Source organism: Perca fluviatilis, chromosome 1, assembly GCF_010015445.1.
Source record: "Perca fluviatilis chromosome 1, GENO_Pfluv_1.0, whole genome shotgun sequence".
NCBI classification, from domain to species: domain Eukaryota; kingdom Metazoa; phylum Chordata; class Actinopteri; order Perciformes; family Percidae; genus Perca; species Perca fluviatilis.
The window spans coordinates 36843828-36857585 of record NC_053112.1 but is presented as its reverse complement, the minus strand read 5'-3'; the positions used below and the strand labels follow the sequence as shown (position 1 = coordinate 36857585).

The following is a 13758-nucleotide window of genomic DNA, read 5'->3' as shown; positions in this document are numbered from 1 at the left end:
GTTTATTAAAGACATATATAAACTTAGCACAAAAAGTAAGGAAATTTGTGTTTGGTAGATTATTTCTCTGGTAACAATGCTTTTTGGCAATAAATCTTATACCACCTGTTAAATGGTGCCCCATTTGTAAGGAACATGCATTTGTGGGATGAGCAGCAGCACTGAGTATGTGGGTTGCGCCCATGAAAAATTTGCCAAATCTTCTCTGCCATTGCCAAACAGGTTATTTTGCTGTTGCTATTGACACTAGAGGAACGTTATGTTCAGTGATGAGTCCAGAGTCTGCATACGGTAGTTTGATCATAGGGTCAAAGTGTGGAGAAGACGCAGAGAACGCTATGCTGATTGCTGCATCGATAGACCAACACTTTTTGGTGGAGGCAGTGTGATGGTGTGGGGCGGCATCTCCCTCACTGGAAAAACAAGGCTTGTCATCATTGAAGGCAATCTCAATGCAGAGAGATCTAGAGATGAGATTCTGCAACCAGTGGCCATCCTATATCTCCACAGTCTGGGACCGAACTCTATCCTCAGAGATGACAATGCTCGCCCCCACAGAGCGGGATTTATCCTAGACTACCTCCAGAATGTGGGTGTGGGGAGGATGGAATGGCCTGCCAGCAGTCCTGACCTCAACCCCATTCAACACTTGTGGGATCAGCTTGGGCGTGCTGTTCGTGCCAGAGTGACCAACACAACCACATTGGCTGACTTGCGACAAATGCTGGTTGAAGAATGGGATGCCATCCCACAGCAGCGTGTGACCAGGCTGGTGACCAGCATGAGGAGGAGGTGCCAGGCTGTTGTGGCTGTGTATGGTTCTTCCACACACTACCGAGGCTCCTGTTTGTTAAAATTGCCAATATGTCTTGTTTCTTCAAACTTCAATCATCCAATCCACCAAACACCAAACGAGTCAATGGCAGAATAAGCTGTTTGGCATTGGCAGAGAAGATTTGGCAAATGTTTCATGGGCGCAACCCACATACTCAGCGCTGCTGCTCATCCCACAAATGCATGTTCCTTACAAATGGGGCAATATTTGAAATGGAACTAAACAGGCTTTACAACAGTATAAGATTTATTGCCAAAAAGCATTGTTACCACAGAGAAATAATCTACCAAACACAAATTTCCTTACTTTTTGTGCTAAGTTTAGTATTTACTCAGAGAACCAAGGTTACAGCTAGAGATGTTCCGATACCTCGGTATCGGCTCCGATACTGCCTAAAACGCTGGTATTGGTATCGGGAAGTACTGGAGTTTATGCACCGATCCGATACCCCGTAATAAAGCCCTAAAGAAAATCTACCTTAAAGTAGTTTATTTATGTTATTTTTCCATTATAACTGACTGCCAAACTGCATAATAAAAGAAAGTTCTATGGCATTCATTGTTTGTGTTTGTTCATGTTTCACAAAGAGTTTAACCTGAGCCAGACCGACAACAGAGATAGAAATCATATCACATCCATACAGGGATAGTAGCATACAGCTGTTAAAACATAATAAAATATATGACACACTGGTATCGGATCGGTACTCGGTATCGGATCGGTACTCGGTATCGGGCAATACGCAAGTTCAGGTATCGGAATTGGTATCGGGAAGCAAAAAAGTGGTATTGGGCCATCTCTAGTTACAACGTAACCAAGCGTTTCAATGCAGCAGTAAACAAGGAAGTAGGCTGCTCCTGCATTGATTTATGACCATTTTCAGACGAGGGGAGAACATTTTCTCTTTGTTTAAGATCATTAAAAGTAAAGTTAGGTTTTACTTTCTTGTTATGACTCATTTAAAAAAAAGACAGAAAAAAGACAGAGAAAGAGAGCGATCTTCATGACGCTGCAGTATGTCGGGCGCGAGTGAGAGAGAGAGAGCAGCCGTTAGCTCTAATGTTCTAACGCTGGGTTTTACAGACTGCTTTGTACAATTGAAACTCCGCTACCGCTCTGCAAAAGTTAACTCAACTTTTTTTATCCATGCTAGCTCTGTGGCTTCAGGAATAGAGCTGAAGATCTTTGGGTTCGGTCTTAATTTCTATCATTTTACGGGCTTTTAAAAAGCTGTCAATCAAAATGTACTTGTCGGGCTCGGGCCTTGTCGGGCCTAACTTTTAAGGCCTGATTACAGCTCTATTCAGGAATGGCAATGTTAGTCAGTTGGTCAGTTCCATAGACTGTATAAAACATAGACGTAGTTTCTGTGACGTCACCCATAGGTTTCTGAAGAGCTATTCGCTGCGTCCGAAATTGCATACTCACTACATACTCAATATGTATACTATCGTTCAACATACTTTTGTGTAAATAAACAGTAGTGTGTATCTTTTCCGACGCACTAAGCTGCAATTTTCAACATCACTTCCTGAGAACCTCCTTGCCGTTGAAGACGCGTAACCATGGTAACCTCTTCCGACCTCCTCTCTAGCGGCATCGCCAGATAATGCTTAAATTACTAAAAGAGGTGACTAACTAGACCATCAGTCGTTTAAATATGTAGAAATGTAAATTACAGCGTTAACGACGTTACAGAGCTCCTTGGTTGCTGTCCGTTTGTCTGTTATGAACGTTGTCGTTACTACCGCATTGCATTGTGGGATACTTATGCCGGCGTAATGTCCAGTATTGCATACTGTAATATCTTAACTGAAATAGTATGTAGTTCGTGTGCTATTGGTTTCATACTAAGGTTTCGGGCATACTAAAACATCTCACATACTGTTAGCCTACTAAATAGCATGTTAGTATGGAATTTCAGACGCAGCCATTGTGAAGCTCAGTGTGGGCGGCTCTGGCTGTCGCCATCTTGGCAGTGCCTAACTTTGCATTACTCTAGGCCTCTCTAAATACATCCATGCTCTAGGCTTATCCAAAAATGTGCTGCCTCAAGTGGCCATTCGAGAAACAGTTTTTGGCTTCATTTTTCAGCACCCGAGGTTGCTGCTTGGTCGGTCCAACATTTTGGTCACCTGTAATATCTTAAAGCTATAAGTGCGTAGTTTCTGTCTCCCCCATGAGGAATTCTAAGTAATGACAACAAAATTGTCAGCGCATCCACATGATACAAGCCACCCCCAGCCCTCCTCCACACAATTGCTTGTAACCAAGGAGGACACAGAGGATTAAAAAAACATGATGGACTCTTCAGAAGAGGTCATTATCTCGGACGACACAATCTTCTGAACATATCCATACTGAGAAATCCAGAGAGAGTTGTGTGGAGATGATAGTCTTAGCTTTGTATCAACTCATTTGGCGATGGCTTGAATGGAACTGACGTTTGTTAATGCAAAACAGTTAACGTTACACACTAAAGCATTTGTTATTGTCAATGCATTTTGTAAAAACATTCACGGTCCGCAAAGGATGAAGCCTGCTGATCCTTTGACTTTTTGTCTAGCGCCGCCATCAGCTAAAAAATGTGGGGTGATCTCTAGCTCACATGGTAGAGAGTGCGCACCAAGTGTCATCCCCTCCCGCTCTCCCTGCCTTCCTGTCCATTTACTAGTTATGTCAATATCAAATAACATTTTAAAAAGCTGAAAAAATAATCTTAAAAAACAAAAATTGTTTGTCTACTACTTTTCTAAGTGGCAAATGTTAGCATGCTAACACACTAAGCATTATAGATTACACCTGCTAAACAGTAGCATGTTAGCATTGTCACTGTAAGCAGTAGCATGCAGATGATAGTATTTAGCTAAAAGCCCCCATCCGTATATAGCCTCACACAGCTGCTAGCAAGGCTCGCTTTTGGCTTTTAAAACCAGAATATGTGGACAAACTTATGAAATGATTTCAGTCATACAGCTACAATTAAAGGTGCAGTAGGTAAGACTTATAAAACTACCTTTCTGTCATATTTGCTGAAACTGACCTATGTTCCAGTAGAACTACATGAAGCAGGTAATAAAAACTTACTACAAATCCCACTACAGGCACCACCTCCAGCCTGTAGTGGGATTTGCAAAAATCCACCGCTCCCTGTTCAGATGCTCCAATCAAGGCCAGGGGGGGTGTCTAACTGCGTGTCAATCACTGCTCATGCACACGCATTCATTCTCCCTTGTGGGGGGAGGGGCTTATAGGAGACCGTTTTGGGCTTTAGCGGACTGAGAAGTTGTCGATGTTCAAATTTTTTGGCTAAGTCCTGGCTCTTCGCAATCCTACCTACAGCACCTTTAAGTACTGACTTAGGTTTTTAATATTTGAGGAAATGTTCAAAGTTTTAATTAGGCTACATTAACCCAGAGGGGCTAAAGATTCGGAAGCTAACTTCAGCATGGTCTTACTATGTGTCAGAGTCTGCCTATATCTGCCTGAAATTAAATGTATCAGACCGACTTAATTAAAGGTGACAAGTGGAAAGCATGCATCTCACGCCTGTGTGTCCTGCCAGCCGTTATGGCAGTAAACCTGAATGGCAACCCACCACGCCCAGTGTGGTCACACCTGTGATAGCGAGCAGCATCTTTCTTCCTACCTGTCGGCCGCTCCCACCTCCAGGGAGGTGGCTATAAAACCCATCTCCCGGGCTGCCTCAGCACCATCTCCTCCGCACCACTCTTGGGCTTTGACAAGTTTCAGTGAACGCTGCACGTGAGTCAGAACAGTTCGTCACCATGAGCATGTATCTATCAGGGTATCCCAGCATGTCCGTGTCCTCTATGGCAGGCCCCCGGCGGGCTATGAGCGTCCATGGCGGCGCAGGTCGTCAAAACGTCCGGGTGTCCTACGCCTCCAACAGCCTCGGCGCTTCCTTTGGCTTGGCAGAAGCCCTCGGTGGCTCCGGAGGCGCCGGTGGAAGTGTCTCCGTTTCAGGCAGCGAGAAAGTGACCATGCAGAACCTCAATGACCGCCTGGCCACCTACTTGGAAAAAGTGCGCTCTCTGGAGTCCGCCAATACGCAGCTGGAGCGTCAAATCCGCGAGTGGTACGACAAGCAGACCCCCACCGTCAGGGACTACAGCAAGTATGAGGCAATCATCAACGACCTGCGCAAAAAGGTGAGCTCAATCCTACTACTGTACCACCATGTTAATACATGCTTTTACCCCGTCTCTAAACGTACCTCTAGCCATTGTTGTAATTAAACGACGACCACAAAAAAAAAATTGTTTTATGATAAAACTTTATACAGATTAGAATACAACCCATTATAGAAAATCTTTTATTTCTTATTACATATTGTCCCACCATAATGAGTCCTCAATAATTTACTGTATGCTGACTCACTATTTAAGTCTAGTCAGCAGTATCATTCTCAGTTATCATAAAATATCAGGAACAACATATATGCTATGTGCCTGTCCATTGATGTTAGAAAGTTAGTTGGAGCGCTTAAAACCAATAAAGCTCCTTTTTTTTAATTTTTATTTTTATTTTTTATTACCACTTCCAAGAGTGACATCTTACACTTGATGAGCAAATGTGATAACTGTCAGGGGTAAAGAAAACTATTTTGCAGATCAACAAAACCCTCCCAGCCCACATTGTAGATAGTGGGGCACACACACACACACACACACACACACACACACACACACACACACACACACACACACACACACACACACACACACACACACACACACACACACACACACACACACATTTGTGGCTGTATTATATGTAGATAAGAAACCACTGACAATGCTTCTCTTCTTTTTTAGATTGGTGCTGCCACACAGGACAATGCCAGGCTGATGCTGCAGATTGACAATGCCAGACTGGCACAGGAGGATTTCAGAATGAAGTGAGTAGAAAGGTTATGTCAAAAACTATCAGCGCTGTGTGGTAAAAACCTAATCATAGCGTTTATAAAGTCTAGACAGTCGAGACTACTTTGACAGATGCCAGAACCTGCAGCCTTTTAACACGATACCGCGTTTGTTCAGTAGTTCAAAGCTATGTAGACATATTATCACAGGGATGTGACTGTCAACAGAGCGATAAAACTGGTGTAACTGGTTTTAGTGGAGCTTCACATTTCATTTTATTGTTGGTAGTAACACAAATTTAGTGTGTGCAGCAACATGAACCTCCATGTCTTTTTCTTGACAGGTTTGAGAATGAAATGGCGGTACGCATGTCAGTGGAGGCGGACATTGCCGGACTGCGCAAGGTTCTGGATGACCTGACCATGGCCCGGTCTGACATGGAGATGCAGGTGGAGGGCCTGAAGGAGGAGCTTGTCTACCTGAAGAAGAACCACGAAGAGGTGAGAGTTCCACTGTTAGGAATAGCATCACACCATCTCGGTGAACTCACGTGACCAATCCTCTGCGATAGACAACAAATCTTTTCAGTGTATAGATAGTTTCTTTACATGATCAGAAGGAAATTTCCTTCGGACAGTCTTACAGGTACGGTTCCAGAGAGCAGAAGGTAAACAATGTTCATGCGACAGTTAGTCAACTGTTTGCTAAATGCCTCCCAATGTTGTCTTAAGCATATGTGCAAACAACAGGTAATGCAACACTTGTTGGGAGAGAGAGAGACAGACAGACATTCCTAATCACAATAAATACAGAAATATCACTCATAATAATTATAGCAGTGGGAATAATAGAATGACATGATGGAAATTATAATAACAGTAAAGATAATAGAACTATGCCTAATAGTAGTAATATCAGTTGGGTGTCACCACGATCCAGGTGCCATCTCAGATGTTAGCCTGTTTTATAGATGCTGAAAAAGATCTCCTTAAATGATCATCAATGGGAAAGATACTTACACTTAAACCAAGGGTTCATTTTGAGAAATGATGCATTAAAGTGAACCTTAAGTTTTGCTGAACAGCGGCCACGTTTGCCACAAGGGGGCGACTTCAAAATGGTCAATTCTAACATGTATGTAAAACAGCAGCACAAGTAAAAAGGAGTAATAAAGTCAGTGAACTGATTTAGTAATGTCATATCCATTTAAAGTTTGCTGACCAGGCCTTTGATTTTACTTTTTTTAATCACCAGCCAACATGGCTAAGTACATTTTTAAAGTTACCAGCCTATCAGTCATCAGATCTTCCTGTAGCCAAAGTTTTACTAATATCAACAAATGTTAATAACTTTACTACTTAATTTAATCTATTGTGCACGTTAGGCACGTAGTCGGCGGTTGTACAACACGTCACCGCACAGTGTTCAACGTAGGATTAGTACAACAAGCAGTGTTGCCAGAAAAAGATTACGTTTCCAAGCCAAACACACACAAAACCGCCCAAATTTCTTGGCGGAAAACAGACCAATCTGGCACATCGTTTCTGCAGCCAGCTGATCAAAACAGTTACAGGGTTATTCGCTTCATTCATCACCACACAAATTGGCTAGTAACATTTGGCAGGTGTCAATATAAAGCCCTGTTGCTGACGCTTGCTAACTTTAGCCACCATAAGCTTCATGTGGGTTTTTTATTGTACCACACCTGACCTTTGACTCTGTTTGGCCACCTGTAGGAGATGGCAGCTATGCGTTCCCATGTTAGCGCCAGCTCTGTGAACGTGGAGATGGACGCCAGTCCTAAGGAGACCCTGACCAGCACCCTGGAACAGATCAGATCTCAGTACGAGGGCATCACTGAGAAGAACCGCCGCGAAATGGAGGTCTGGTACAAGGGCAAGGTGAGGGGAACGAGACCATACATTATGTTCATATTATATTATATTCAATATGCATATTATACATTCGTAGCAGTGATATGCCCAAAAAATGTATCCTGGAATTCACAAAAAAGCAATAAATAAATAAAGATTTTTATATTTGACTGAAAGAGACAATTATATTGTTAATCGCAATTATTTCTGAGACTGTTAATTGTACCGCAACATTTGGAATTGTTACAGCTCTACTCATCTCATCCCATGTGTCCTAAACATCAAGCGATTGCCAAATATCCTGAATAGCATTTTAACAAAATTCATGTCCAATGTCATGTCTTCCAGTTTGACGAACTGAACAGTCAGGTGGCGACCAGCACAGAGACCCTCCAGACCTCCCGAAGTGAGATCAACGATCTCAAGAGGACCCTGCAGTCCCTGCAGATTGAGCTGCAGTCCCAGCACAGCCTGGTAATTCAGATCCCACATGCACGCACGCACAAGTCCGTACTGTGATACACATTTTCATGCAGCACTTTTTCATAGGGCTGCACAGGATATCGTTTCTTCTATTGTCAGCGCGATAAACACATCGCGAAAGGCTGTGGCTTATCGCGAAAAACTAAAATATTAGTAGAAAACTGCACTTTTGAAATTTTTTTGTGCCTTTAATGTTCAATTTGTTCAATAACATAATGCTGGAAATGCTTTCCCTTTAATTTCTTTTTCAAATTCAACAAGCAATTTTGTTGTATTTTAGCAGAATGCTGAAAGGCCGAAGTACACTTTAGCATCCGTTTATCGCATAGCGCACATTTTCCTCATATCGCGCAGCCCTACTTTTTCACCACAATACAACAGAAATCGGTTACACTTTACTTGCAGGTATCTACATAAGAGTGACATGACACTGTCATGAACGTGTCATAAACGTTATAAACAAGTCATAAACGTTTATGACATAACGCTTCTGTCAGACAGTGTCATTCGGTTTTTGTCATGACAAGTTATGGTTATGGTTAGGGTTAGAGTTCATGTGTCACGTCACTCTTATGTAGATACCTTCAAGTAAAGTGTTACCCATAAATCTTTCTAACCTGTTGCATTGCTCAACATCAAGTCTTTCTTCTCTGATGTGTGCAACCTGTTTGACTAAACACGCATATCACTAAGCCAATAAACCTGTCAGTCATTGTTAGTAACGGCTTTATCACTCAGTTTAGTTTTCACACCTGAGGCAACTTTAGTGGAAAGAGGGAGTTATAAAACAAGCAATTAGTGCTCAGTAAATTCTCATATCTCCCCCTTTTGTTTTTTCTCTCCTCCCGTGCAGAAATCTGCCTTGGAGGGCCAGCTGGCGGAGACGGAGTCCCGCTACAGCCTGAAGCTGAGCCAGCTCCAGGCCATGGTCAACTCCATGGAGGAGGAGCTCAGACAGATGAGGCAGGACATCGAGAGGCAGCGCAACGACTACCAGGTGCTCTTCGACATCAAGACCCGGCTGGAGATGGAGATCGCCGAGTACAGGAGACTGCTGGACGGAGAGGACTCAAAGTAAGAGGGATTCTTTTCAGGAGATGATTGTCACAAACAAATTGTTTATTAAGGATCCCCATTCACCGTAGTGAAGACTGTTCTTCCTGGGGTCCAACACAAGACAAACATAAGCAAACATTATAAAGCAAAATACATACTGTTACATCAGAATAATGAAACCATCCTGGATTTTGGTGATTTAAGATCAAATAAGATAACCCCTTTACTGATCCCCCAGAGGGGGGAATTCAGATACTGCAGCAGCACAAGACAGAAATGAGTACAGATAAATACAGAAGTCAAAATAAAATAAGAAATACAATAGGAGGCATATACAACTGGTATAAGAGTACTGAAGAAGCAAAAAAAAAAGAAAAAAAGTGAACTATATAAGAGCCATTAAAGGCAAAGTTATGAGGTAAAAAGTTAAAAGTGATAGGTACGATAGATAAATAAATAGCAGCCAGTCTAGAATATATGTAAACAGCAAACCCAAGAATTATGTACACTGGGATTAGGTAATGGTACTTAGTGTCTGTATTAACATAGCAAAATAGAAATATAACATAGGATGTGGTGAGACAATATAACATATTAACATAATATGGTATGATTTAGTACAGTATAGTATATCTTTACACTCTAAAAAATAGATCCGTAAAATAACAGCAAAAGTTGTTCATTACCTGGACTTTTACCCCGTTTACACGTCGCGGTTATTTAGAAAAACGGAGACAGTTCCCTTGGTTTGTGTCCTTCGTTTACACAGAAACAGAGAATTCTCCTCTGAAAACGATTCTTTCTAAAAACTCCGGCCAGAGTGGAGATTTGGGAAAACTTTGTTTGCACGTCCGCATGTAGACTGAGACAACCGGAGGTTTAGGCAGCCGAGGAAGAGAAGAGAGAGGAAGTGATTCGTTGCTGCTGTTGTTGCTATTTTGGGGATTCTGATTGGCTAACGTGGGCTTGAGCTTTTCTGAAAACTGACAGCTGTGCACGAGTAAACGTAGCATTAGTCCCGTAATGAAAAACTACAGTTAAAATACAGAACATGTTCTGTTATTTAAAATGATCTCATACAAAGCTGCTCAGTTATTAAACTTCTGAAATAAAATCTGTTCATCAATTAATTTTAAAGCAGCTTATTTTTATTTCTTTTTTACCCTTTTGACACTTTTTGACACTTTGACACTATGATGCTTTTTTAAAGGCTTTTCAACGCTTTTTTCCCCAACTCTTTAAACACTTTATTTTGGCACTTTTGACTCTCGCTAATCCAAGTGCTGGTTAATAATTTACGATAACGGTGTTGTGAACAGCTACGTTAACTACGTTAATAACTATGTTAGTTGTCGGAGCACAGATAAATGTCCCATAGTGCAATATGAAATGTAAATATACAGACATACAACTGTTAAGACACAGATGTTTCTTAGAGTGTAGCTGGACAGGCTGGTCAAATTTGGGGAAAACTAACACATTATAAACAAACTAGGTAATGTTACAATCTTCTCATCTAAATCTATAAGCCTGTTTCCCAAAATGTCAAACTATTCTTTTGACCAATTGCATTTTCTCTTCCTTTAATTGTAACTATTGTGTCTATCTTCTAGTAAATCTGTTGCCACTGTACAAAAGACTGTGGTCAAAGAAGTGAAAGAAGTGGTCAAAGAAGTCAAACGTAAGTTTACATCACTGCAGAATTTTTTATTTTTTTAGCTCTTTGCTTGTAAAAACAAAAACAAAAGAAATATACTAAAGATGAGACTTTCTGTTTGCAGCCGTCGTAACCCAGCGGAGGAAGGTGGTGATCGAGGAGATCGTTGATGGAAAAGTGGTGTCCCGCACCGTAGGAGAGGACACAGAGATCATCAAGAACTAGACAGACTGGATCCCAGCACCTCTGGGTGAAAGGAGAAATGAGCTTCAAGAGGCTCTCCTGTACATGCTTTTGTTTCTGACACCCATTCTAAAGTCTGCCAAACAAACGTGAAAAAGTGTGATTATTTCACCCAGGGCTGAAATCCATCTAATTTATTTCTAGTTGATATTTGGATTCATTGTCAGAAAATATTTAAAATAAGCAGAACAGAAGAATTTGTAAGAATAATTGTGTAAATGTAGGAAAGAGCCAGATTATATACAGTGCCTGAATTACATCTTTTTTAGTTTTATATCACCCCTCTAACATGCCTCCTGCAATACCAAATGTACACATTAGGCGGCGTTGTCAGCCCCAAAAAGGGATTGCACTTTTGCAAAATTGAGAGTTACTGAATGATAAAAGAAAGATTATATCCCCTATCTAATTTGGATCTTTTTTATTTTAGGGGGAAGTGTCAGTGAGAAAAGTAATAGAACATATTTGTGCACTTTATGATATGTGAAATATTTTTGTCAAATTAAATGCTATCCAAGTACAATGACCATAAAGAAATTAGACCATTGTCAAGATGATTACCACGTGTCTGTGAAGTAAATTTAGACTACACTTCCCATAGGCCTTGTGTGAGAAAGGGATTTTTGCATCTTGGAGTTTTTTTTCTGAAGAGAATAAACATCTGCCTTCTGCTTGTTTTTCTGTTACACATTCATTTCCTGATATTTTAACAGTCGGAGAGAATTTTCCTTTTTTAGCTCTGCTTACCCTTATGCTCTGTGCAACTCTTTTTTTAAAAAGCCCACAGTGTGAGAGTTCATTTAACCAACAGATCTTTCTGTTCAATGCACTCTTCAATGAATCGTCAGCTTCGCTGCAATGGCTCATTTTCCTCAAATGTATATTTACAGTTGAATCAGTAGCCTATATTTCATAATCTGAATTGACATTTGAAACAGTGCCTGTGACTGCCCCCACTATCGTAAACATATACAGTACAGGCCAAAAGTTTGGACACACCTTCTCATTCAATGCGTTTCCTTTTTATTTTCATGACTATTTACATTGTAGATTCTCACTGAAGGCATCAAAACTATGAATGAACACATATGGAATTATTATATTTAACAAGCAAAAAGTGTGTGTAATAACTGAAAACATGTCTTATATTTTAGATTCTTCAAAGTAGCCACCCTTTGCTTTTTATTAATAAGGGAAAAACTTCCACTAATTAACCCTGACAAGGCACACCTGTGAAGTGAAAACCATTTCAGGTGACTACCTCATGAAGCTCATTGAGAGAACACCAAGGGTTTGCAGAGTTATCAAAAAAAGCAAAGGGTGGCTACTTTGAGGAATCTAAAATATAAGACATGTTTTCAGTTATTTCACACTTTTTTGTTAAGTACATAATTCCATATGTGTTCATTCATAGTTTTGATGCCTTCAGTGAGAATCTACAATGTAAATAGTCATGAAAATAAAAAGGAAACGCATTGAATGAGAAGGTGTGTCCAAACTTTTGGCCTGTACTGTATATTTAATAGTATTCGTGTTTAAATTCATAAATGAAAGAAACTGACAGATTCTTATATGATTTAATGTGAAAAATATGATGATGAATAAAACACACTTAACTCAGTGGTTTTGCAGTTCCACCTTCAGGACTGTTGGGAATTTACATTTCCCATATTTTATATCTTGTGAGGTTTACTGTAAAAAACTAGATTTAATACAACTAAATAATTATGTGCAAACATGCCACCTGTGTTACAGTCTAGAGCTAGGGGGTCAAGGGTAGGGTCCACACCATAAATAATGACACCAGGGATGGTCTTTCTTTAAAAAAAAAAAAAAGAAAATTCAACATTAAGTTCAGCCCTCCTTCCCCCTCAAATACATTTTGTACAGTCCCTTACTTGTTCTACTTACGTTTGTTTGTGTGGAAAGCTTTTATTAAGCAGCTGTAGGAAGGCATTCAGAAATGTCAACAGATGAGGCATCAGCTCACACGGGGCAACAAGCGCACGTTAACACAGGCGCGCACCTACATAATAAGCTTTTTTAAATTTAAAATGATCAATGCCTTATCGCACTGAAGTGACCGAGCCCGACCCCAACCCCAACATCATTTCTAAATATCTGTCCAAACCCGGCCCGGCCCGGCCCGTAGGGTCCCGACGGGTCCCGACAGACTCGGTTAGGGTATCCATCCTCTACTCGGGAAGGAACTTGTTTTGGTGGAACATGTGTACGTTCAAAAGTAGTTTTAGTCTTGCAACAGAAAACTCCGATAGGACAGATAGTCTAGCTAGCTGTCTGGATTTACCCTGCAGAGATCTGAGGAGCAGTTAACCATAGTCCTCACAAATCCACTGGAGTTTAAAATGCCAACACAAAGAAAGCCCAAGGTAACGGCCTAAATGAGTGAAATCCAGCAGAATTTCCAGCGGGAACGGAGCAATCCCGGAAGTGGAACGTCGCGGATATAGACTAGCAAACTTCAGCTAGATATTTCTCTGTAACAGAAATCACTGAACCAGTTTGCAGACTTTATGACTTCTCCACTTTTGCTACGATTTCACTGTTTTAGCTTTTAGAATTATCCTGTCACTGTCACGTGTGCCAAGAATGGCTACTGTTCAACAAACGTTTCACAACCTGGCGTTACAGTAACTGACCTCAAACACATTGTAGTAGCTCGTAAGTAGGGCTGGCTACTGAGTGCAATACTTTTTAGGCCTC

General features: G+C 41.0%; 1 protein-coding gene across 1 annotated transcript; it reads left to right on the top strand.

The window, feature by feature from the left end:
* The first annotated feature begins 4539 nt into the window (after positions 1-4539).
* Positions 4540-11711, top strand: LOC120557515 (keratin, type I cytoskeletal 13-like). The gene is made up of 8 exons (XM_039797921.1): positions 4540-5007; positions 5674-5756; positions 6065-6221; positions 7458-7622; positions 7944-8069; positions 8932-9152; positions 10748-10815; positions 10916-11711. The coding sequence occupies exons 1-8, from the start codon at positions 4624-4626 to the stop codon at positions 11014-11016; spliced, it is 1305 nt and encodes a 434-aa protein (XP_039653855.1). The 5' UTR covers positions 4540-4623; the 3' UTR covers positions 11017-11711.
* Positions 11712-13758: the final 2047 nt, after the last annotated feature.